The 25,193-nt window shown below is 31.7% G+C and overlaps 2 protein-coding genes across 3 annotated transcripts in view; both read right to left on the reverse strand.

The window, feature by feature from the left end:
* Positions 1-5,627: 5,627 nt before the first annotated feature.
* LOC139526120 (GTPase IMAP family member 9-like) lies at positions 5,628-11,713 on the reverse strand. Of its 2 annotated transcripts, XM_071321261.1 has the most exons (5): positions 11,625-11,713; positions 10,179-10,257; positions 8,849-8,893; positions 8,061-8,105; positions 5,628-6,471 (listed from the first exon to the last, which is right to left on the reverse strand). In XM_071321261.1, exons 2-5 carry the CDS (start codon positions 10,255-10,257, stop codon positions 5,792-5,794), a joined length of 849 nt encoding a protein of 282 aa, XP_071177362.1. In that variant the 5' UTR covers positions 11,625-11,713; the 3' UTR covers positions 5,628-5,791. The 2 variants fall into 2 exon arrangements, with proteins under 2 accessions (XP_071177362.1, XP_071177363.1); XM_071321262.1 differs by lacking the exon at positions 8,061-8,105.
* An 8,679-nt stretch (positions 11,714-20,392) lies between these two features.
* LOC139527851 (uncharacterized) overlaps positions 20,393-25,193 on the reverse strand; it is a gene marked incomplete in the record, with an annotated part of 32,675 nt that continues 27,874 nt past the window's right edge. The window contains 1 exon segment of the mRNA XM_071323529.1: positions 20,393-20,666. Within this exon segment, the coding sequence (XP_071179630.1) occupies positions 20,540-20,666 (127 nt within the window).

The raw sequence follows: 25,193 nt of genomic DNA on the forward strand, positions 1-25,193 counted from the left end.
CTTATATTACGTTATATTGATATACTAGAAAATGCGTTATTTCGAAAAATATCGATTTTATATATAGAATGATTGACACCGGCGCGCTTGGTACGGTGCTTTTGGTCCGGGATTTGCTTTTTTCAGCTTTCGCCTTTTGTCCGATCATTTTGATTTTTGTCCGTTGCTTTTGGTCCGTTTTGCTTTTTGTCATATACTTTTGCCTTTCTTCCGACACTTTTGCTTTTTGTCCTTTACTTCCGGTCCGTTTTGCTTTTAGTCCGAGACTTTTGCATTTTATTCGATTTGCTGTTTGTCAAATGATTCTGCATTATGCCTATTTTAAAATTTTCATATGTTTGTAGTTTCGTAACTAAATGACATATTTGAAATAAATACAAACCTTATTGCTCTCTATAATTGAGTCGCATTTGGAGTATCTGTTTTTTTATAAGTCTGATCAATTTGTTCTTAATTTACCGCTAAGCATGCTTTGTTAATGGTCTGCTACGGTTATAAAGAAGTATTGGCGAATCTTTTGACGATCGTTATAATGTCATTATTGATTATATCTTTGTATGGAAAAAATCGCCTGAGCTGAAAGCTACATAATGCGAAACATGGGGATGAACATACCGTGTCGCTATCTTTCGATATGGCTTTGTCTCGCCTGCAAAGAAAGTCGCTAAAAGCAACGACAATTGTTTTTTCTGCTTTAGTTAGTTGCATATTATCTACTTGTGGTATATTATTGTCATTTGATATAAAAATAAATAAATATCTGTACATATCAGTTTGCCTATCTTGAAGCCTTGCCTCCTGTGTCTTGGTCAAAACTCTTTAACTGATGAGCAATTTAAAGTTTGGTATTTTCGATACCGTTATACTACTAACACTTATTAGATGACTATTTAGAGGCTCTGTCTCCTAGGTTGGCTTAAAACTGTGACTTCGAACTAATTCGCTAATTACGATGTAAGGTTTTCTGCTTTAGTGAGATTGAAAGCAACTACTTACAATAAAAAAGGATCCCGCCCCCAAAGCACCGTATCAAGCACGCTGGTGTCAATGATCCTATATATTAAAATCGATATTTGTCGAAATAATGCAACAAATCATATTTAGTATATCAATATACCTTAATATAAAAAAAAACATATAGCGGGGTTGCGTTCAATATCGTATCGGCTACAAAGGGCTACGTAGATTTATGACTATTGAACGTGAAGCTAGCCTAGCTGCTACATAAATGTTGATAGCAGCTAGGCTAGCTACTCGTTCAGTAGACAAAAATCTACGTAGCACTACGTAGCCGCTACGATATTGAACGCAACCCTGTAAAATTGTCATTTTTAATCGATTATAATTTGTATCGACATAAATAAGTTAACCTTTACTTCAAGTCAATATTTTGTATATCGGATTATTGTGATATAACACACTTTATCGCAATATTTTTCATAACTTATTGCGGTATTGCCACACAAGTCGACACAAAATGTATCGATAAGAATAATATAACGCAACTAGTCAATAGCAACAACAGCAAAAAAAGATACCTATACGCTTCCGTACTAAATGAATAAAACAACACTGTATAGCAAAATGATTTTTTTTATTTCATTTTATTTTATATTTTCTGCATAAAAAGATATTTGAAAAGTTTTGAGCTCTCATTTTATTATATGATTAGACTTATTTAGAAAAGAAAATTTTTGTAAATATTTTGAATGAAATAAAAATAAGCTGTTATCACAAAGATATGTCTCGCTTATTAATTAATTTTGATAATGCAAATGTTGAAATTAAAATAGCAACACTATAACATGTAGTTTTACAAATTATCAAAGTCAATGAACCATCACTGAAGGTACATGGCTAAACAATCTTGATGGAAATGAGATGTGCCAAAGCTAATCGGCTGCATCCCAGATACCATTGACTAAACATAAGTTGTTCCCTTTAAAAAAAACCTAAACCCAAACTAATACATGTAAACTAAGCAAAATTTCAAACTCAATAAACCATAACTGAGGGGGCAGAGTCAAATAATCTCCATGGTAATGAGATATGCAAATGCTTATACAACGGCATAACAAATATCATTGACCTACCACTAGTGGTTTGCCATAAAACTGATCTCATCACAAACTATAACATGAAAACTAAGGAAAAGTTTTAAAGTCAGAAGATCATGAGTGAGGGTTAAGGGCCAAATAATCGCCATGGAAAGAGATATGCTAATGCTTATACAACTGCATACCAAATATCATTAACTTACCACTTGTGGTTCCCTTTAAACTTACCTAATCACAAACTAATACATGAAAACTAAGCACAAATTTCAAAGTCAATAGACCATGACCGAGGAGGCGGGGCCAAAACATTTTCATGGAAATGAGAAATGCAAATGCTTCTACAACTGCATATGAATTATTTTTAACTTACCAGTGATTCCCAGTAAACTGACCTTTTCACAAACTAATACAAGAAAACTAAGCAAAAGTTTCAAAGTCAATAGACCATAACTGAGGGGGCGAGGCCAAATAATCTCCATTGTAATGAGATGTACCTATGATAATACAACTGCATACCAAATATCTTTGACCTACTACTAGTGGTTCACCATAAACTAGACAGCAATCAACTTTGATAGGTTCTATGAGGCAGTCGGATAGTCATAAATATTCATTCATCATGATGTCATTGAGTAAACTTACTGCGTATTCTAGTCTATGAATCTTTTATTATGTCACCCGATCGACAATGTCGGGTGATATATTGCTTTTCCTCTGTTTCTTTTTCCCTATTCTTATTATTATTTTCCTTCCACCTACTTTTGTCCGGCAGTTTGCTCAGATCCAATGGAACCAATCTTGATGATAGTTCACTATAACAAGGACCACTGACTTTAGAGTTGCAGTGCAACTTTGGAACTATAAAATGGCAGCCGTTACCATGGAAACAGCAAAAATGTGGAAAAAAAATCAAAATTGCAAATCCATTCAATCTTTCATTATAAGAACCAGCTTGATGAAACTTTATTGGAATGTTGCCTGGCATGCCAAGATGTGTTGACCATATTTATAAATTCCAAAATGGCTGCCATTACCATGGAAACTGGATACACATTTACCATTAGGCCCTATGGGAAATTCTTAAAAGTAGCATTTACTCACTTAGAATGGTAGGTCAAATCCATTGAATCTTTGATGGTATGTTCCCTCCAATATACCAATGTGACATCTGTCATTAAAATTTTGGAATTGTCTCTGTTACCATAGAAACCAGCAAGAATGTCAAAAATTTCAAAAATTTCATAATGCTTCAAAATTGATGAAACTTATTAAGATTGTTGACTGACAAGCCTGAATGAGACTTTTGAAGTTGGAATTTCCAAAATGGCCACCGTTGCCATGGAAACTGCAAAAATGTCAAATATTTTCAAAATGCTCCAAACTTAATGAAACTTAATATTATTATGGCACCCTAAACGGAGTTTGGGTGACATATTGTTATTCTACGTTTCTTTTTTTCTTATTATGGCACCCTAAACGGAGTTTGGGTGACATATTGTTATTCTACGTTTCTTTTTGTTTTTTTTATCTTTATTATTTTTCTTCCACACTTTTTTGTCCAGTCTGGAACTCTAATATAAATGGACCAAAGAAGATGGAACTATACCATAATGTTAACCACCATGTGAAGATTTGCTTTTTGGGGTTGGCACTTTCAAGATGTCCGCTGTTACCATGAAAACGAAACAAATGTGAAAAAATCCAGTGTTTTGTTTTGGTGAACTGTTTGGATATGCTTGAACTCAGAATCATCATATTTTAATACAATGTAGGTGCCCACTATATACAGGTGTTGGATGATTTTGGCACTCATTTGAACTACTATGTTGCCATGGAAACTACTCCAAAAATTTCAAAAATTTCAAAATGCTCCAAACTTCACGAAACTTCACAGTAACGATGAGCAACATTGGAAGATGTGGAATTTGGCGTTGGAATTTCCAAAATATCTGTTGTTACCATGGAAACAATGCAAAAAGGTCAAAACTTTGAATTTTCACAGAACATTCCAGAACATCAATGTTAAATTTATTCTAGAGACATTAAATGGTATATGATGGTATATATGATTATGGAGGGAAAAAAATGCAGCGGGGGTTTGATTTTGAAATATTCAAAATGGCAGCCGTTACCATGGGAACAGCAAAATTATGAAAAACTTCAAAATGCTTTAAATTTAATGAAACTTATAACAAATGTTGCCTAGCTTATGTAGACTTAACTTTTGAGTTTCGAATTTTCAAAATGGCCGCCGTTGCCATGGAAACAGCAAAAATTTTCTAAATGGCTGCCGCTGGCCTGGCAATGGGGAAAGGGTGCCATCCGCTATTGCTTGCAATGGCAAATCTAGTTATTATTTTATTTATTCTTCCACACATTTTGTCCATGCTATTTCTCAGAATTGGCTTGAACAATATTGATGGAACTATACCATAATGTTGACCACTATATGAAATTGTGCAAACGGGGTATGGCATCATCAAGATGGCTGCCGTTGCCATGGAAACTGATAAAATGTGAAAAAAAATGCAATTTCTAAATCTTTCATTTTAAGACCTAGCTGGATGAAACTTTGTGGTAATGTTCCTTGGTATGCCTAGATGTTGTGACAATATCAGGAAATTCTAAAATGGCTGCCATTGTCATGGAAACAGGGCGAAAGTTTAACATTGGCCCTATGGGAAAACATATTGAAGCTCAATTTCCTGCAAGAATATTAGATCAAACCTTTTACAACTTAATGAATATAATACATGGCATGTCCCAAAGTGGCACCTGTCTTTGGAATTTTGGAAATGGTAACCGTTACCATGGAAATAGCAAATATTTCAAAAATTTCAAAATGCTCTAAAATTGAGGAAACTTTACAAAAATGTTAATTGGCATGTGTATATGTTATCTGTGACTTCGTATTTTTTCAAAATGGCTGCCGCTCACCTGGCAATGGGGGAAGGGTGCCATCCGTTATTGCTAGCAATTACAAATCTAGTTGTTAACTGGCATGTATAGATGAGACGTTTGACTTTGGAATTTTCAAAATGGCTGCCGTTGCCATGGAAACAGCAGAAATGTGAAATTTTTAACAATGCTCTAAATGTACTGAGAATTCACAGAAAGATATAACGCAATTCATAGATCCGCATTCACTGTTAAATTGTTGTGAAATTGGTGCGGCTTAGTGGCAATGGGGGAAGGGTGACATCCGCTATTGCTTGCAATGGCAAATCTAGTTACTTCATGTTTTTCAAAATGTTCCGTTCTGTTTTTCTTTCCAATTGATGATTATTTTTACAAATATAATGTATTATACTTCAATGCATTACTTTGCAAAATGTGTGCTGAGGTATACGAGATGATAGGTACAGTCGGAGAAGTTCATACAATGAATGGCATAGCACAAAAAACGCACAAAAGACCAATAAAATAGTCTGCAAAACTACTTTCAATCACGAACCCTATCAAACGTTTATTCAATGTTTTCAAAAGGGATAAGTATCAGACATTATCCACTGCTGCCACCCGTCGTGGTGTTCATGGCAAGTTCAAAGTTAATTAAACAAAAAGTAAAAGCTCAATGAATTGTGTTTTAATTGCATATGCTACATTTGAAATTATATATTTTGTAAAAATAGGCTATAAAACATTTGTTTTAAACGTCAAATCATCTACAATGCTGTTCAACATCTTATGTCTTGTTCTGTATCAATTTTAGATGTTTGCATATATGAACAATATTAGAAATGCATGCATGTCTCCTCAGAAACGTCTTTTCTTTCATGTTCGCGTTGTGCAACTACTCTATGCAGTTTCTCTTCGTAACCTGTACAGAAAATAGAGTTATCGAAGTATTTGTTTTCGTTGGAATTTGTTATTTGCTTGACCAAATCCATTAAAGCTTGCACTTGTTTGTCATCTTTGCTTGTGTTGTCAAAAAGTTGAAATCTTCCTTCTGACAAAGCTAATATATCTTGCAAATTTTCACTCATAGTTATCTCTTCTCTTGTGATTGGATTCTCGGTCTTATCCACTTTTGTAAAAACAATAATGGTATACTTTGCAATTCCTTCTAAGCATTGGAGACAACTAACTAAGAAGTGTGTTTCTGCATTATATCGATCGACCGGAGTAACAAGGATGAGTACGTTCGGTCCTGGGGTTAGTAGTTCTATACCATTCTTTAAACCCCCAAATCTGTCAATTTCTGGATTGCTGCTTGTTTCTGCATTAAATCCCGGAACATCTACGACCTTTAATTGATAACCCTGGCGTTCGCATTTTTGGAGACAACATGTCTTGGTTATTGGATCAAAGGATAATTTTGTTTCCATTTGTTCTGTTCCAAGAAGTGTGTTGACAGTAGAACTCACTCCAGAACCAGTCAAACCATAAACTATCAGTTTGTATTCTTCTAAACCTATATTAAAAATAGCAGATACTAGTATAGTTTGTATATTTTCATAAACAACAAACAGGAGGCTCTGAAATATATGACAAGCCGTTTTACTTTTTATTCTAATAAGTATATGAAACATTTTATAAAGTTCATAGAATATCAAATAAAATCTAGATATAATATTTCTTGTATATTATGTGAGATATTTTATATAGTCTATAAAATAAATCATGTCGTGTATAAGTTATCTCATATAATTGATTCGATATCTTATTATCAACGAGCTGATTGCTTTGATGTGGAAGAAGTTGGATAAAAGGTAACTTGAATTACAATAAAAGCAGTCCCAACAAACACAGCCTGCTATGTCCGGCAGTATAGGACTTCAGAAGACTTGGACTTCCTCTTCCACCAAAAACTGTGTATATAAGATAGCTTATATGCTTTTTAAGATATTTCGTATAATTTATAAGATATCTTATAGGGTTTTTATGATCTTTCATATAGTTTATATAAGATATCTTATAAACGAAATTATATGAAAATATTTTATAAAGAAATTAAATGAAAATATCTAATAAAAAAAATTATAAGAAAATATCTTATAAAGAAAATTATATGAAAATATCTTATAAAGAAATTATATGAAAATATCTTATAAAAAAAATTATATGAAAATAACTTATAAAGAAAATTATATGAAAATATCTTATAAAGAAAATTATATGAAAATATCTTATAAAGAAAATTATATGAAAATATCTTATAAAGAAATTATATGTAAATATCTAATAAAAAAAATTATATGAAAATATCTTATAAAGAAAATTATATGAAAATATCTTATAAAGAAAATTATATGAAAATATCTTATAAATCAAATTATATGAAAATATCTTATAAAGAAAATGATATCATGAGTCTTATAAATCAAATAAGATATCTTATAAATCAAATAAGATATCTTATTAAGTTTATAAGATATCATGAAAATTGAATAAATTGACATAAAAAAAATTCTAGCCTGCTTCCCTTTTCATAATTAGATTTTTTGTTGAGTTTGACGGAAATGAGATAAGAACCTTCAAAATATATACAGATTATCAGAGTCTCAATTATAACTATTCTTTTTATTAACTGTGTACAGCTAAAATGTAAACATTCCAATATACTGGAGATATTCAGCTATAATGTACACAGTAATATTTCTTTTTTTTATGATTACAGTCCAACATTTTATATTATTAGGTAAAAGGTTTTTTAATCTCATTATACCATCAGAATTAAGATACAATAAAGGTTGACTGGGACGAAGGCGCGAACATTTAAACTGCATTCCGCAATTTGGAGATATCATATGTTATAAAGAGCCACCAATTTCAACTACGTAATGGTGTCTCGGCACCCAAGTTGTCTAAAACGTCAAAATTTTAAGGGGAGTAAATGGACCAAATAGTACCTTATTATTGAAAGTCCAATGACGTCGTAAGAAATGTTTACCCCCTCAGTTAATCTTTTTATCATTTTCAACTGCTGGAAAACTACTTAACCCCGTAAAAAACAATCAACAAACAAACAAACGAAACAATCCCTATGTAAATCACTCCTACCAAGAGCTGGATTTAAATCAGGTTCCTTGTGGTCTTTGGACAATTCTGCAATGTAAATGATTTCATTGTAACCGAAATTGCATAGCTTAAAACATAAATGTTTATAAATTTAAATCATAGGAAAGTTCACATTTGTTCAATATACAGCTTTCGTAGAAATTAAGCAAAAACTTACAAATTCAGGGAAGCTACATGTAGTTATCCCGTATCCCTCATCGCCTCCATTCAAAATATTGAAAGTAAGAAAGGTTGGGGAAAAATAAGTTTTACGACACTATCTATTTCGTCAAATTTCCTATCTTCGGCTACGGGAGTAAATTTTTCCAACGTAAATCTTTAAATAATTTACAGTAATAAGTAAATAAAACATATTTGAGGCACTTATGACAAACTTTTGGGAAAAAAAAGGAAGTCATTACTAGTCTTTTTCCGAAGCGCGTCGTCAACTTAAATTTTCGAAAGGATTTATGGAAACTTATTTGCAGTCATGTATCTTTTTAGTGATAATTCATTAGAATTTAGCTATATTCAAAAACTGATAAAGTATTACATTTCTTACATTTCTTTGTGATTGTTTCCCTAAAAGTTTCATGTATTAGCTAAAAAGTTCAAACATAAACGGGAGTAAATGAACCAAATAGTACACTAATGACGTCGTTAGGAATGTTTACCCTCTCAGTTAAGCTTTTTATCATTTGCAACTGTTGGAAAACTACTTTACCCCGAAAAAACAAACAATCAACAAACAAACAAACAAACAAACAAACAAAAAAATCCCTCAAACTTACCAACTGCTGAACTTAAATCAGGTTCCGTGTGGTCTTTGGACAATTCTGCAATGTAATTGATTTCATTGTAACCGAAATTGCATAGCTCAAAACATAAATGTTTATCAATTTAAATCATATGAAAGTTAACATTTATTCAGTATACAGCTTTCGTAGTAATTAAGCAAAACTTACAAATTCAGGGAAGCTAGTTATCCCTTATCCCTCATCATGCTCATCGCCTCCATTCAAAAAATAGAAAAAAAATTAATAACACTAGAGGCTCTCAAGAGAGTATTTACTGGTGCTATGGAAATCATGTAAAATAAGGTTAAAACAAAAGTAATAGTACTAGATATTAGATATTATTAGATGCTATAATGATACCTAAGATAATGAGAAAAAACTGTAAAATTACCGTAAAATTACTAACTCAGGGGCAGCAACCCAACAACGTGATGTCGGATTTGTCTGAAAATTTCAGGGCAGATAAATCAAAATCTGATGAACATTTATGCCATCTGTCAGGTTTGCTCTAAATGCATTAGTTTAACTGCATTTTACCCCTATGTTCTATTTTTAACCATGTCCGTCCATGTTGGTTGGCAGGCAGGATCATCGGACACATTATTTAAACCAGATACCCTAATGATGAGTATGGCCAAGTTTGGTTAAATTTGTCTCAGTAGTTACAGAGACGATTTTTGTAAAAGGTTACAAAAATTGTTAACAATTGACTTTAAAGGACAAAAACTTCTTAAAGGGTTCACGGACAATTTTAGCCATGTTGACTTATTTGTAGATCTTACTTTGCAGAACATTATAATTGCAGTTTATCTCCATCTATAATAATATACAAGATACAAGATAATAACCAAAAAATGCTAAATTTCCTTGCGGATTTAAGGCGGATAGATATGAACCTCGTGAACATTTTTACCGCGTGTCAGATTTGCTATAAATGCTTTAGTTTCAGAGATATAAGTCAAAACTGCATTTTACCACTATGTTCTTTTCTTAGCCATGTCGGCCATGTTGGTTGGCAGGGTGTCATTGGACACATTTTTTTAAACTAGATACCCTGGTGATGATTGTGGCCAAGTTTGGTCAAATTTGGTTCAGTAGATTTGTAAATGTCAACAGACGACGACGACGACGACGGACGACGGACGGCAAGTGATGAAAAATTCGTTTTCATTTCATTGGAAAATGGTCCCTTTTACAGACCTGTTGAAAAGTAATATTTCGACCAATTTGATTAACTCTCTGTAAAGATTAAAATAACAAAACATACGGCAATTCTGACATAAAAGTTGAATAGGCCCGAGCCGTCTTAATTGAATTTGCTTACCTTTTTCAAAGGGAATTTCTAGCTTAGTACCACATTCTGTACAAAACTTGGCTTTGAATCCGCAGTTTGTACAGGCCATCTGAAAAGGTTTTTATCAAGCGTCAAATCAAAAATAAAGTTTAAAAAAAGCAAAAGAGTAGGTCAGGTAAGAGCCGATTTTGGCCTCAAAATTCAGGTTCATCTAACGAAAGATTTTGGACACTTTAAACACTTAAGTGTCTAGTTCAATTGATTCAAATCGTTTTTATGAAAGATTGTAACTGATTTAGTCATTAAAAACGCTCCGATTCAAGCTTAAATATGCAACATCTATCAAATATGCCAAAAAACGTCACTTTTCAGATGTTTTTTGTCAAAAATGCAAGTGGCCGCATCCGTGTTCATCCTCAACCTTTATATATGTTATGTATTATCATCAAATACAACTAACATTTCAGTTTAATGAATATACACGAATGCGGCCACTTTCATTTAAGACGGAACCGTCTAAAAAGTAACAAAAATGCTAAGATTGTGAAGATTTCAGTAATTTAGCAAGGATGCTAGTACCCGATATTTGTGCATTGTATTGTCAAAAACAGCCCATATTTATGTAACAGAAGCATTCTACTTTTCAGTAAATAGCTTAAAGATTACACTTTCACAATTTTGCAAAACTGCTATATTTTGGGGCCAAATTGGAGTCTTTAATACTGAACCTACGTAAACCTAAGCTTACATTTGGGCTAATTATGATTTTTTTTTTTTAATATATATATTCGCAAGATATTCAATAAAACAAAAACAAAAAACAATTTACATAAAAATCCGGTCATTATGAAACTCATACCTAGTTCAATTTGAAGATAAATAACTTGGAAGTTTTACATCATTTATAATTGAAACAAGTTTACAGTTTCAGCTTAGTCTTTCATTTATACAAAATGCACAATTTATGAAACATAATAAAAAAAAAGTACATTGACATTTATAATCTATTACTGAAAATCCACCATCAAAAATCAAAAATGGGTAGGGTGCAGAAACTGTCTGACTAACGGATTATGTACATAAAACAATATCAAGTTAACATAAATACATGGTATTTACCCAAAAGCCGATTTCAATATTTTGCCCGAATGTCGACTTGCAATTAGCCCAAACACAACACACTTTTAGCTAAAATGTTGCAGAAGCATTAATTAACCAAAACGTTACGCGATTCTCCCATATTAAATGAGTTAACTGATAGTTACCACAGATATGCGGAATAATAGAGTAATAAGCAGCGTTTATCAAGATTAACCTTCTATTTTGTACCAAATAAAGGGTTAAAAAAAAGTATAAAGTTTGTTCTTGTAACAATAACTAAAAAAACAAGTATTTAAGTATTTAATAGATTTAAAATAAAATAATAACACTAACGTTAATTTATGTTGACCGTTATTTTAATAAAATATGTCTTACCGTGAAAACTATTCAGGTATCTTTCGATGAATAAAGCGTCGATATTTTATCACATAAGAGTGGGCGTATTCAAATACCATAGGCGGAACTAAAATCATGCAGAAAAAAATGAAAATCCAATGAGCGAAAAGAGCAGGCCAGTACATGATCAGCATACTCAATATTTATGCATGTGAAGGCATATCCTTGGTTTTACAATAACATCATTTTTCGAAAATGAAGAACTCAAAGAATAGACCAGCATTGTAATTCTATTGTTCAAAAATAGGCCAGATAATACTTTGTTTTCTTAAATGCACTTCTTGCTCGGAAAAATGAAATGGATCAATTGGAACAATGTACACTACGCTAGTTAGTCTCGCATGTATGATAATAATAACTATTATACGCTTGCTATGAAAAACTTGCTAAATTAGCCAAATTAAAGCTAAAAAAAAAGTCAAAGCAAAACACAATTTGAAACAATTGAAACTAGAAAAACAACAGCTTTTTCTGTACTAAAACAATAAACAGAAAACAAATATGACTTACAACAACTTAATGCTGGCATTGACTAGGGACAAACAAATAAAGAATATGACGGAGTTAAAAATATACTTGAAAGTTTTCAACTCTTCCCTTAATCAATATAAGAACAAAATGTAAAACCGGTTCAAAAGTTCTACACAAGAAAGACAAAAGATAGAATACAATGAACTTATCGTAGTTGAGCTTGATGAAAGCCAGTTCAAAGCCAATACAACTATTTCAATATGTTTATGATTATATTTCTATAAGCTATTATATCTACAAATGGAAGCAAGGAGTAAGTTTGCATTGTAACGAAATTCCTGGGAATTAAATTGTGAAACAAAATCCTGGTTACAATTTTACGACCACTGAAAGATCTTTTTCTATTTCTTTTTAACATTTGTTATGCATACAAGAGAAACATGTCTTTCGATTTCCAATGCATATATAAATGAATTTAAATTCGAAATCCATGTTAAAACTATTTAAACAAATACTTGCACCTAGTGCTATAACTGCAAGATTTTTTTTTCAATCTTCAACTTGAACTCGAAATCCAACTAATGCATACATGTCAAACACGAAATCACTTAAACAAATGATGGCATGATGATCTCTTTCCACACAACATGTTTCTATAATAATTACATCATTGAAAAGTCTTTAAATCAAAAATATACAATTGTAAAGACAGCTGAATTTTTCAGCACAGACTCATACCATTTGTTGTTGTTTAATTTTACTGAACTCTATCGTAAAATCGAATAATTGATTATTTGTTAAGTTATCATACAGTGGCAAATATTTCATACATGTTCAGGATGAAAACAAATAAAGCAATAAATAAAATTGGAATTCCCTCGAGGAAAGGCCGAATGGGATGAAGAGTGTGATTTTGGACTGTCACTTAAAAAAGAGGGTATGTTTCATATGGATAGAATTTTTGCATTTCAACACGCCACCAATGGACCCAGAGGTTGGTTGCAACTGAAGCTGTACGTGTCGAGAGTGTACCACTATCGCTTCACGAGGCAAAGGATGCATACCGCACAGGAAACAGTCGTCCATTTTGGCAATGGCTCTACTGATGGTCGGGGTGACTATATGTGTATCCCCCAGTCAACTTTTTAGTTCCGTCAATTCAAAACTGGTATACACCTTAAACATACATGTACAACGAATTCGAAATCTTATTCAACTATCTTATTGAGTTTTTATAAATTTTAAAGCACAACAATTAATAAGTTTTTTTTATAGTAAATATCCTGCAAGAAATGTAGGCATGTGATCGTTTAAATGATTTTTCATTCAATTTCGTTTTCAAAAGGATCAAAAGACCTGTTAAAACTGTTGATGAGCAAGCAATTGTCAATGTTAAGGAATTTTTGATTCTCAATGCTCTTCAACTTTGTATTTATTTGGCTTTTTAACTATTTTGATCTGAGCGTCACTGATAAGTCTAATGTAGACGAAACTCGAGTCTGGCGTATAAAATTATAATCCTGGTACTTTTGATAACAATTTAAAGGTAAAACAAAATCTGCCAGCAAAGTAAATACAATGGAAATACAAACTTAGTCATTCGAGGTCAGTGGGGGCTGTTTATGTCAGCCACCGAACTGCTGTTTTTTATTAAAAGGTTCTTACTGAATCATGTTAAAACATTATTGAAAATATCTTCAACAATTACATTATGTGTTATAGAAATGGTTGGTTTGTGGTTATTTGTGACAATGTTTAAAAATAAGTTAGTCAACATTTAACGAATTTAAATATCACTCTGTAAATTTGAGAGTACAAACACAATGGACTTGTTATTATCTCGGAATAAACAAGGGTTAACTGATTTTAAAGTCGTTGATCTGGAATTATAACAATAGATATTGGTTTACACATGTCAAGATTTGGAGGAAGAATCATCTGATTAAATTATCAAACTAATATATATATATATAGAAATACCGTATGCATAAAACATGATCGATATTCCGACAGAGCAGTTGTTGATTGTTGATTATTTCGTGGCGGTCCGTTTTTATTTGTTGAGTAATACAGAGTGCCCGAAGAGATACACCGATCTTCGATAGGATAGAACAGTTGTAGTCAAAAAAAATATTGCACCCTAATAAGTAAACTACTCTTGTTAAAAAGGAAGAAAGTTTGGTACCATTAAAACGTTTAATCCCGCTGCAAATGTTTGCACCTGTCTAAGTCAGGAATCTGATGTACAATAGTTGTCGTCTCACACAACCCACCTATGATCAACAAGAGTGCACACGCTGAAATGTCTCGCCTTCTTTACTAATCATTGGTATTATGTTAATAGTCCTAAATATAAAGCTTTATTACAACTGTCACATAAACTCAACATTAACCAAGAAAACTTAAAACACTGATCAATGAACCATGAAAATTAAGTCAAGGTCAGATGAACCATGCCAGGCAGACATGTACAGCTAACAATTCTTCCATACAACAAATACAGTTGAACTACTGTAAATTCAGAAATTAATGCGAGGTTTTTATTATTGCGAAAAATGCGACGGAGTTGTAAACGCAATAATTTAAACTCGCATTTTGAAATATTTTATATGAATTTAACAGGATTTTTCTCAAAATCGTAAAAATTAAAATCGCATTTAAGTCTTAAATGACAAAATCGCAATAATAAATGCACGCAATAAATACTGAATTTACAGTATTGCTCATAAATTAAGAAAAACAGACCAAAACAAAAATACTTTAGACTTAGCAAAGAACCGTGAAAATGAGGTCAAGGTCAAATAAAACATGTGTGACTGACATATAGATCATAAAATATTTCCATACACCAAATATAGTTGACCTATTGCATATAGTACTCGAAAAATAGACCAAAACTCAAAATCTTAACTTTGACCACTGAACCATGAAAATGAGGTCAAGGTCAGATGACACCCGTCACCTAGAAATGTACACCTTACAATCATTCCATACACCAAATATAGACCTATTGCATATAGTATAAGAAAAACAGACCAAAACACAAAAACTTAACTATAACCACTGAACCATGAAAATGAGGTCAAGGTCACTGATCCATGAAATTAGGTCGAGGTCAAGTGAAAACTGTCTGACAGGCATGAGGACCTTGCAAGGTACGCACATACCAAATATAGTTATCCTATTACTTATAGTTAATGGTACTATAAACAGTTTCTTATGATAAAAAAACTAGTGGTTATTCCCCGACTAAAAATAACCATGGAGGGAAACCCCTGTTTATTTACCTAATTGGTGAAAAAGTATCATGTTTTTTGTATTTGATTGTAAAAAATAGTTAATGAGCTTTCAATCAAAACAGGTTAAATGATTGAAATAATTTTAAAAATTATATTGAATATTCATGTTTGAGGGGAGACAACACTGTAAACATCCTGTTTTTTAGGCAGTGAAAAATGAAAACTTATTTGCAGCCACTGTAGCTCTTTTCGGAGCAGGAGACCGTATCCTGAAACAAGAGTTTTTTGAAAGGCCTGGTAAAAACCTATAAATTTCATAGTTTTGATTATGAAAAATGTGTACGCATCATGTCTTTATGGGTAAGAATATGACCTGATTTCAAGTTTTTTATGTTCAAATTAGGCATTTTTTCCCCCATGTTCTTTGGGTGGAACTTTTTTAATGTGCTAAACATACTCTTTATATTTATTTCATCATAAACTAGAGAACATTCTGATTCCAGTGATATCTAGTTTTATACAAGTATCTTTATTAATCAGTCCACCACAAAGGGTCACTTATGCATGGTCCCTCAAAATATGACGTCATAGAAAAAAAACTGTTGATTGCACCCTAATAGAGAATTTATCATTACAAAAAATCTTAAATTTCTCAAAAAAATTCTCAAGTAGTCACTGAACCATGAAAATGAGGTCGATGTCATTGAACATGTGACTGACAGAAACTTCGTTACATGAGGCATCTATATACAAAGTATGAAGCATCCAGGTCTTTCACCTTCTAAAATATAAAGCTTTTAAGAAGTTAGTTAACGACGCCGCTGGATCACTATCCCTATGTCAAGCTTTCTGCAACAAAAGTTGCAGGTTCGACAACAAAAAAATTTTAAAAAATGCTTAAAATAGTCCCTCTTGGCAAACATGCTTCCACATCCTTTTTGTTAAGCTTCGCCCCTACTTTAACTTTAAGGTAGATAGGGTGTCTTCCTCCATCTTGGATTTTGAAATACCAGAAAACATCGGTCTAAATCTTTGAAAGAATGTGCAAATTTTGAGAGTAGTAGGTAATTTACGTGTAAGAATTTTCATTTCAATATAGACAAGAGGCTGTCACAACGACAGCAAACCGGATTTATTAACATTTATTTGTGTCCTGGCAAGAACCATTACTGATGATTGGTGAAAATGAAAATCGTCAATATCAAATTTTGTCATAAGTATCAACATATTAAAATTTGAAAAGCTAAGATTGAATGGTTCGTGAGTAAATGCAACAATGTGAATGGAAACACCATTTTACGATCTTTCAAGAACCATAACTCCTGAACGGTAAAAGTCAAAATCGTCATTATTGAACTTGACCGCTATTTTGTCATCAGTAACAACATATTAAAATTTGAAAAGCTTTGGTTATATGGTTCATGAGAAAATGCATGGACACGACTGGAAACACCATTTTTCAATCTTTCAAGAACCATAACTCCTGAACGGTAAAAGTCAAAATCGTCATTATTGAACTTGACCTCCATTTTGTCATCATTATTACATCATATTAAAATTTGGGAAGCTTTAGTAGAACAGTTAATGCGTAAATGCACGGACACGACTGGAAACGCCATTTTAAGATCTTTCAAGAACCATAACTCCTGAACGGTAAAAGTCAAAATCGTCATTAGGGAGCTACCATTTAATTTTTATGGGGGGGGGGGGGGGGGGGGGGGGGGGGGGGGGGGCTAGGATGAAATTTGAAAAAAATAGGCAGGACAGTAGTTTTGAGTAAAAAAAAAAGGCAGGATGAGACACTTTGCAAAAAAAAAGGCAGGATGACAATTGAGGTAAAAAAAGTCAGAATAAACTAATTAAAAAAAAGGCAGGACCGAATAGAGTGAAAAATAAAAAGGCAGGACAGAGATTACAACTAAAAAAAAATGCAGGACAAAAATTTTCATCCTAGCCCCCCCCCCCCCCCCAACATAAAAATCAACTGGTAGCTCCCTTATTGAACTTGACCTCTATTTTGTCATCAGTAACAACATATTAAAATTTGAAAAGCTTTGGTTGAATGGTTCATGAGAAAATGCACGGACACGACTGGAAACACCATTTTTCAATCTTTCAAGAACCATAACTCCTCAACGTTAAAAGTCAAAATCGTCATTATTGAACTTGATCTCCATTTTGTCATCAGTACCAACATATTAAAATTTGGGAAGCTTTGGTAGAACAGTTCATGCGTAAATGCATGGACACGACTGAAAACTCCATTTTCAATCTTTCAAGAACCATAACTTCTGAACGGTAAAAGTCAAAATCGCCATTATTGAACTTGACCTTCATTTAGTTGTCAGTAACAACATATTAAAATTTTAAAAGCTTTGGTTGAACGGTTCATGAGCTAATGCATGGACAACATTTGATTGCCGCCTGCCCGACCGCCCGCCCGGCAGCCCGCCGTACATTCCCAAATCAATAACTGACATTTTTGTCACAAAAATCCGTTTAAAAATGAGATGTTTTATCATATTTATGGTTGTATTTAACCAAAAAAGAGAAACTTGATCGATTGATTTTTTTCAAACTTTGCCACATTAGGGGAAGCAACTGAAATATAGGGGCAGATAATTCAGATAAAGGTATTTTTACATATGGAATGTATTAAGAATTTCTCTATTTTATTTTGTAGCAAGAAAACCGGTACAGTGACCAAATTTTTTTCTTTTTCTTATCTGAAAGCATACTATTAAAGCTATTTTCTCATATTTTATCTCAAAATTCTATGGCACAGTTTTCGTTTTATGGTAGGAAATTGGGTTTTCCATGCATAATCTATACAAAATCTGTCAATTTTGAACAACCTGTAGCATGAAAATAAGCCCTGTGACTCATTCTTTTTAAAAAAAAATTAAAAAGCATGATATAAACTACATTTTGGCAAATTATTAAAAAATTCTATGGATTATAATTTAGACACTCGATCTACCTTCACTTGAAGTCACAGGTGCGAATTTTAAAAATGTCAAAAGTTGCATCTCCCATGTATTATTAATAGATGTATAAAGTACTTAATTTTAAGATTCTCATCACCACCCATACATGATATTAATTCATACTAATTTTTTTACATTTTTATATAGTTTAAATTTGCAAATTTTGTCTTTAAATATCTGGTGAAAATATCTTATTTGTCAATTCAAAAGGAATACCTATATATATCAAAGTGTTTTTTTTATACCTAATAACCTGTACAAAGTAAAGTATTATTATTCTTAGGTTTAAAAAGTTGATTTTAGAACTCAAATGGTCTGTAAAATAGATCACTAAAAGAATATCCATTTGAATAATTATCTTGTGTTATAATTTCAAGTGAAAAAAGTAACAACATTAGTCATTACTGTAGATTCATGTCATAATGTGAGTTACATGTATATACTGTAACATTAATTTTAAAGTGTTTTTGAACTGCTGAATTCAAGACTTTAATGATGGTCATGTGTCATATCATTCTCATAAATTTTTATCAAATGAATATCAACTCACTTGCCTAGACTTGAATTTATTTTCAGTTTATCAAACTTCAGATAAAGAAATATAACCGTAATATGATGAATCATACCTAAACATGTTCATTCTAATTTCTTACAATGTTCTTTCTTGAGAAATACTATATCATCTTTAACTCAAGGTCACATGTCATATGTCACATAAAAATAATTAAAATTTAATGCATACATGCATGCAGTACCATGATTTTCATTCATTAATAATAGAATAGCATTCTCATTTTAAGACGCAATCAAATTCTTTTGTCTCTGTTGGAACAAGAATGTGATTGTGACGAAAACACCTAAGAGGTTTGAAAAATATATTTTCCAGAAATCTTTTTTTAAAACCAAATTATAATCTATTTACTGCAGCTCTGAATTTGACCTTTGAGATAATACTTTCAAAATAAGTAATGGTCTTCTTCATCTCATGTGACATTATGGGTTTAACTAGAGGCTCATAAAAATCTGTGTAGTTACAAGGTGTAAATGTATATTCAACAAAGGACACTATCCATTATTGTAGACAATAATAGAATTCTGACACAAACCTCTTTATTGTTGATTTTGTAAGGCTGGTCATTTAATCTGGTTTAGTTTCTCTCTATCTACTTATATGAATGTATGAAACACAAAAGAGAGTAAACAAATCTTTATTTAAGGGCAATAAATCCTATAAAGAGTGACAGTCTACTCACTACATCAACATAAGTTGACTTGTTTGTAGATCTTGCCTCGCTGATCATTTTTGTTATTTATTTCTATTTATCTATCATAACTTTTATCATAGAAGGCAAACACAAAATAATTGGTAAAAATTGTCAATAAAGGGCAAAACTCCAATAAGGATATTGAAACAATTTTCTCTGTCTTTATCGTAGTTGTAGATCCTTATCTTGGTGATCTTTGTTGCTAATGTAAGTTTCTATCTATTTATTGGAATTTTTAAGATATAAGGCAAAAACACTAAAAAAAAAAGAAATATCATCAACAAAGGGTTATTACACTAAAAAGGAGTCGACTGACAATTTCAATCACTAAATATTGATAGGTCTTGTTTTGCTGATCATTTTGGCAATTTTAAGTACTGTATTTATATTGTTTAGTTCAAGCAAGAAAAAAGAATTTACAAAACATGGTGAAACTTGTCAGTTAAGGGCCTTTACTCCTATATATAAGAAGTACCCTGACAATTTGAACTTAAACTGACAATAGGTAGAGCTTAACATTAAGAACATTTCCAATCCACAGATTTTCTCTATTTATAACGGATTTCCAAATTATTGACAAAACTTGTGCAGTGGTAAGAGAGGAGAATATATTAGTAAAAATTAATGGATGACAACTACGGATGCCAAGTATTGAGAAAAACTCACTTGGACTTTTGGGCAGGTGAGCTAAAGAAATGTTTTGTATTGTACAATTGTACTTTGGAACCTTAACAGCTTGAAGCCAGTAGAATGAGTCACAAATTTGTTACAAATTAACAAAAATATTTTTCTTCTCATAAATACTTTATTTTACCTTTTAAATTGTCTGCTCGTTAAATTGACCTATATATTTTTTTCAAATTATTATTGCTTTCAATTTACATCTATCATTCTATCCAAGTTCACTTTTAATACATAATAACAAAGTAATCTCAATGTTGTTTGACCATCATTTGTCTGAGTTTTGTAGTTAATATTGTCCATTTTTCTTTCCAATTCTGTAAACTGTTACCCTCTACTTTTACCCATGGTACTACATACTGAGCTGGCTGGTTCCACCTGGAATTCCAAAAAAAAATATATAACTATATTCGTCTTGCAGCCTGAAAAACTCGTGTTTTAAGGCAGCTAAAAAGAATTAACATGATAATTTTAGGTAAGTGAACAATGTATCTTAAAATTATCACATTAGGCCTAAATTAAAATATTGTTTGTTTGCCCTTTTCCGACCCTATGTTTTGAAACAGGGTAGGTAGGTAGGTAAAATATTTTATTTTTTCCCCAAAAAAAATAACTTGGCTCGGTATATTATTTTTCATGGGTAGGCAGGTAGGTTTAATATTTTATTTTATATATACAAAATCAGCATAATGTCATTTTTTAGATATAGAAATATCATTTTTGTCTGTTTTGTTTTTGCAAATAAGTTTTCTGGGACTATTAGTTTTGAAGAGAAAAAATATCATGTAGAATGTGAAGCACATATATTCATATGCACTACTATTTCGTTTTCAAATATCAAAATATAGAGCTGTGCCTCATATCTTCAACTTTTACATGCCAGGAACTTTGAACTTGCACTTATATTCTGTACTACGTACCTTCTACGCTTACCTAAAGGTTTTCTGTAAGAGATAACTTTGTACTGGTAAGATATGTCCGGACAGACATACATTACTAGTAGAAAAAGTCCCTAGAGTGTTAAAAATTTCGTGTGTGCCTTTGTTTCCAATAAAAATGCTACAAGAATTAAAACTCAATTGTCACGTAGTTTTAAACATCGCATTTATAAATGATTTGTATGGAAAACTTGGCGATTTTACTGCCAGATATTCTCTTCTTTACAGGGTTTTGTCACTTTTGGTTCATGTCAGATATAAATAATATAGCGGCATCGTTAACATAATCATCCTGATCTGCGCATCACAAAAGGCCATTCCTAGGCTACATAGAATACAACGTCCGTTTACAAATAAGTTTGTACACATGTTGATAATTTTGTATCAAACGAACTTTTTTGTAAATGAACCCTGCTCTTAAAGTATAAAGCCTTAAGATACAGAGTAACGTACGTTATATCATGATTTCCTCGATTTCAAACAAATGCTTTGAAACTTCAAATGCAATTGTTCATGTCAAACGCTCAGTTGATACCAAACGGACTGGACCTTATACGTTAAAGATAAAACCCGAGGATTCCGGTAGAAAAGTTTTGAGCGGGAAATACAAATATAAGATTTTTGGTAGGAACGAAAAAATAAAATAAAATAAAATCTTGCTGGTAAATACAAATAAAAAAATTTCAGGCGGAACGAATTTATAGGGTCGGTCGGTAAAGGGCAAACAAACAATATTTTAATTTAAGCCTTACATTAAGTGTATGCTGCATCTTAATTTTCTTAAATTTTCTAAAAATATGTAAAAAAATAAAATAAAAGGCAGATAACACACTGTTAAAAAAAATATTATTTCATGAGCTGTTATTTAGACAATCTGTCTTTATTAAAAATTCTTCAAGTCCCAAAGGAATAAATAGCATATCATGCTTTAGGCAATATTTGTTCATCTAACTTTAAATATTGATAAATGAAAGGTTTTTAATTAACAAAGTGAAAGATTGTTAAAATAATGCATGAAGTCTATGGGAGACTACTCTAACAAATTTCCAATTAACTCATGCACCTTCAATATGAAACATTATTACCTAAGGTGGTACCTAACACTACAGGGAGATAACTCTGTAAAATCAGCTAAACGTTTTAATTATGTTGTGTTGTTAAGGGAATATTAAGCTGCTCAATGATCAAAATTAGTGTTTTTCAAACTGCTATATCACCAGTGTATTTTTTCTGATAAAATGGGTGGTTCAAATATTTTGAAATTTTTATATTTTTGTCAAAGGGTCAAAGAAAATACTTTGTCAAAATTTTATGAAAATTAAACGAGACAAATTAATTTTAGTGAAGGTGTTGGGTACCACCTTAAACATGTTAAAGACTATTATTACAGAGAGTTTTTTGCAGAGAAGTTTTTTTAATTTTTTTCACAAATTACTGGAATTGGCTACAAACACAATACATTCATATCTGATTAGCTAGGACAAAAATTTGTAAGGATTTCGGGGAACCCAGTGTGCCGCCTACTTTTGCTGTTCATCACAGGCTCAACAAAAATGAGGGGAAAAAAATAAAATATTCCACTAGATACTATATTTAGATTCTGAGTAGCTTCTGTCCAAGTTAAGAAAAATCTTGGATAGTTTAGGAATCTAATAAATGTTTTAAAACTTTAACTGCAGACTGTATGTAATGTTTACTGGAAGAAAAACTAAATCCATTTATAAGTAAAATACGGATAAACAGGTACAAAGTTTTATTTTTTAGATACTTATAGATTATCGTTGATCATCTCAACGAGATTGGTTTTCTCGCTTGAGCTGGTACAGCGAAAGTGAGAAAAGCAATCGAGTTGAGATGACCAATGATAATCTGTTTATCGCTATTTTACCTATGACGACGTTGTCAATTTCATGTCAATTTTGTTAGCAACGCCACGTGGCCTCCTTAGTTTCTAGCGATAATTTTTCCATCTCAAGCGAGAAGCATGATATGATTATTATCACAAAAAAAGATCAAAGGAAAAATGCACAAAATAGCGATAATAGCTTTTAATCATAAACAAGCTTCTGTCCGAGTTTGGTAAAAATCCAGGATAGTTTAAGAAAGTTATAAACATTTTAAAAACTTTAACCACAAAGTGAATGTAATGTTTCCTGGCAAAAAAACTAAGTCCATTTATAAGAAAAATACGGAAAAACTGGTATTTTTGTTTTTACAAAATTTACTTCTGGATACTATTTTATGATCATAAACAAGCTTCTGTTCAAGTTTGGTAGAAATCAAGGCGAGTTTAAGAAAGTTATTAAAATGTCAAAAACTTTAACCACAGAGTGAATATTTGTGGACGCCATCAACGCCGAGGGAATGAAGGATCGCTAAAAAGCTTAAAAATTTAATGTTTCTTGTGGGTCTTAAATAAAAGCACTGCATATCGGTATTTAATCAATTGAGAAAGTTTTAGTATTGATTTTTTTTCTCTCAGCGCGGTCATTATGATCAAAGAAAGTTCTGTGTTAGAAGAAACTTGAGACAAAACACTTTTCTCATTAATTATGCTTTCAATATTGTTTGTTTGTTACTTTTAACTTTGGCCTAGACATTTTAAAATGTACAAATCATCTTACCAATAATAACACTGGATATGCTAGATTAAAAATGTATTTTAAGTAAAATAATTCTAGTTTGTAAGGCTGTGTGAAACGTTTATTGAAATTGATAAGGTTTATGCCTTAGTCATGACAAAAGCTGTGTGAGTTGCCTGATACAATATAATCTTTGACATGAACATATAAATATATACATGTTACATGTATATCTAATCAGTAAATGCATTCATTTTAAATATGAGAAAGCGATGTCATCTTACCATAATCTTTTAAAACCAGAACAACTGTTGTTACTTTATTGTGGTATTTAACAATATTATTCGACAAAATTAAACATGAATTAGGCCTAAAAAAAAAAGATATGTGTTTCCGGTAACATCATTTTGAAAAATAGGGTGGGTAGGTCGGAATTTTTATTTTTTTTTTTTTTTTTTTTTTTTTTGACATCGTAAATGAAATCCGGAAAATTATTATGGTTTTTCCAAGTCCGGATCCGTAATTAGTTTCAAAAACCGGAAGTGTGCCATTTGAAATGTTTTTGAAGCACCTACTGTGCAAATTTCTTGGATTTTAACCTATTTGGAATACCTTTTGACATTAATAAAATGTTTTACTGGCTTTCTATGCAAGTAGAAGCAAGAGAGAAAAAATATTATGTCATCTATCAGAAGCCTGTGTCAAAAACGGGGTCGGTTGATACAATTTTTTTTTTTTTTTTTGAAGATCCAATAAAAAAGTTAGGGTTGGGGCTAAAAAATAGGGTCGGTCGGGTTACCGGAAACATCGATCTTTTTTTTCTCGGCCTTAGTAATAGTCCAGTCATATCATGTCATGATTGTTTAAGTCTATGGGAGACAACTCAAACAAATTTCAATTGAAATTTTGAAGTTTTGATGACCAGACTTTTTTCCAAATTTAATAACTTTCTGGTGCAGTCAATATGAAATGTCCTTAAGAAATGTTTGTCGCAAGGTCACATTATATCTAAATGACTACAAAAGTACACTGATTTGTGAAATATTTGAAGAAAGAATGAGGAATGAATTTTAATTATATTGTAGTATGATTGTTCATGTCAAAGAAAAACTATGTTTGTATTTTATTTTGTAATTTTTATGTGCCATACCAGGATATCTGCTAAATATTGTATTGCACAAATACATTGCTCTGATACAATTTCTGGTTCCCACGCAAAAGTACACTACAATAATAGCATTTAGAATTTACTCTATCCCTTACCTTCATATATTCTAGTACAGTAGACTCCACCTAATCGGATATCGGTTAATCGAATATATCGGCTATTGTAATATTATTTCAAAACACCGAACCATTCCCTATACATTTCAGTCAAAATACAT

Source organism: Mytilus edulis, chromosome 6, assembly GCF_963676685.1.
Source record: "Mytilus edulis chromosome 6, xbMytEdul2.2, whole genome shotgun sequence".
Classification (NCBI taxonomy): Eukaryota; Metazoa; Mollusca; class Bivalvia; order Mytilida; family Mytilidae; genus Mytilus; species Mytilus edulis.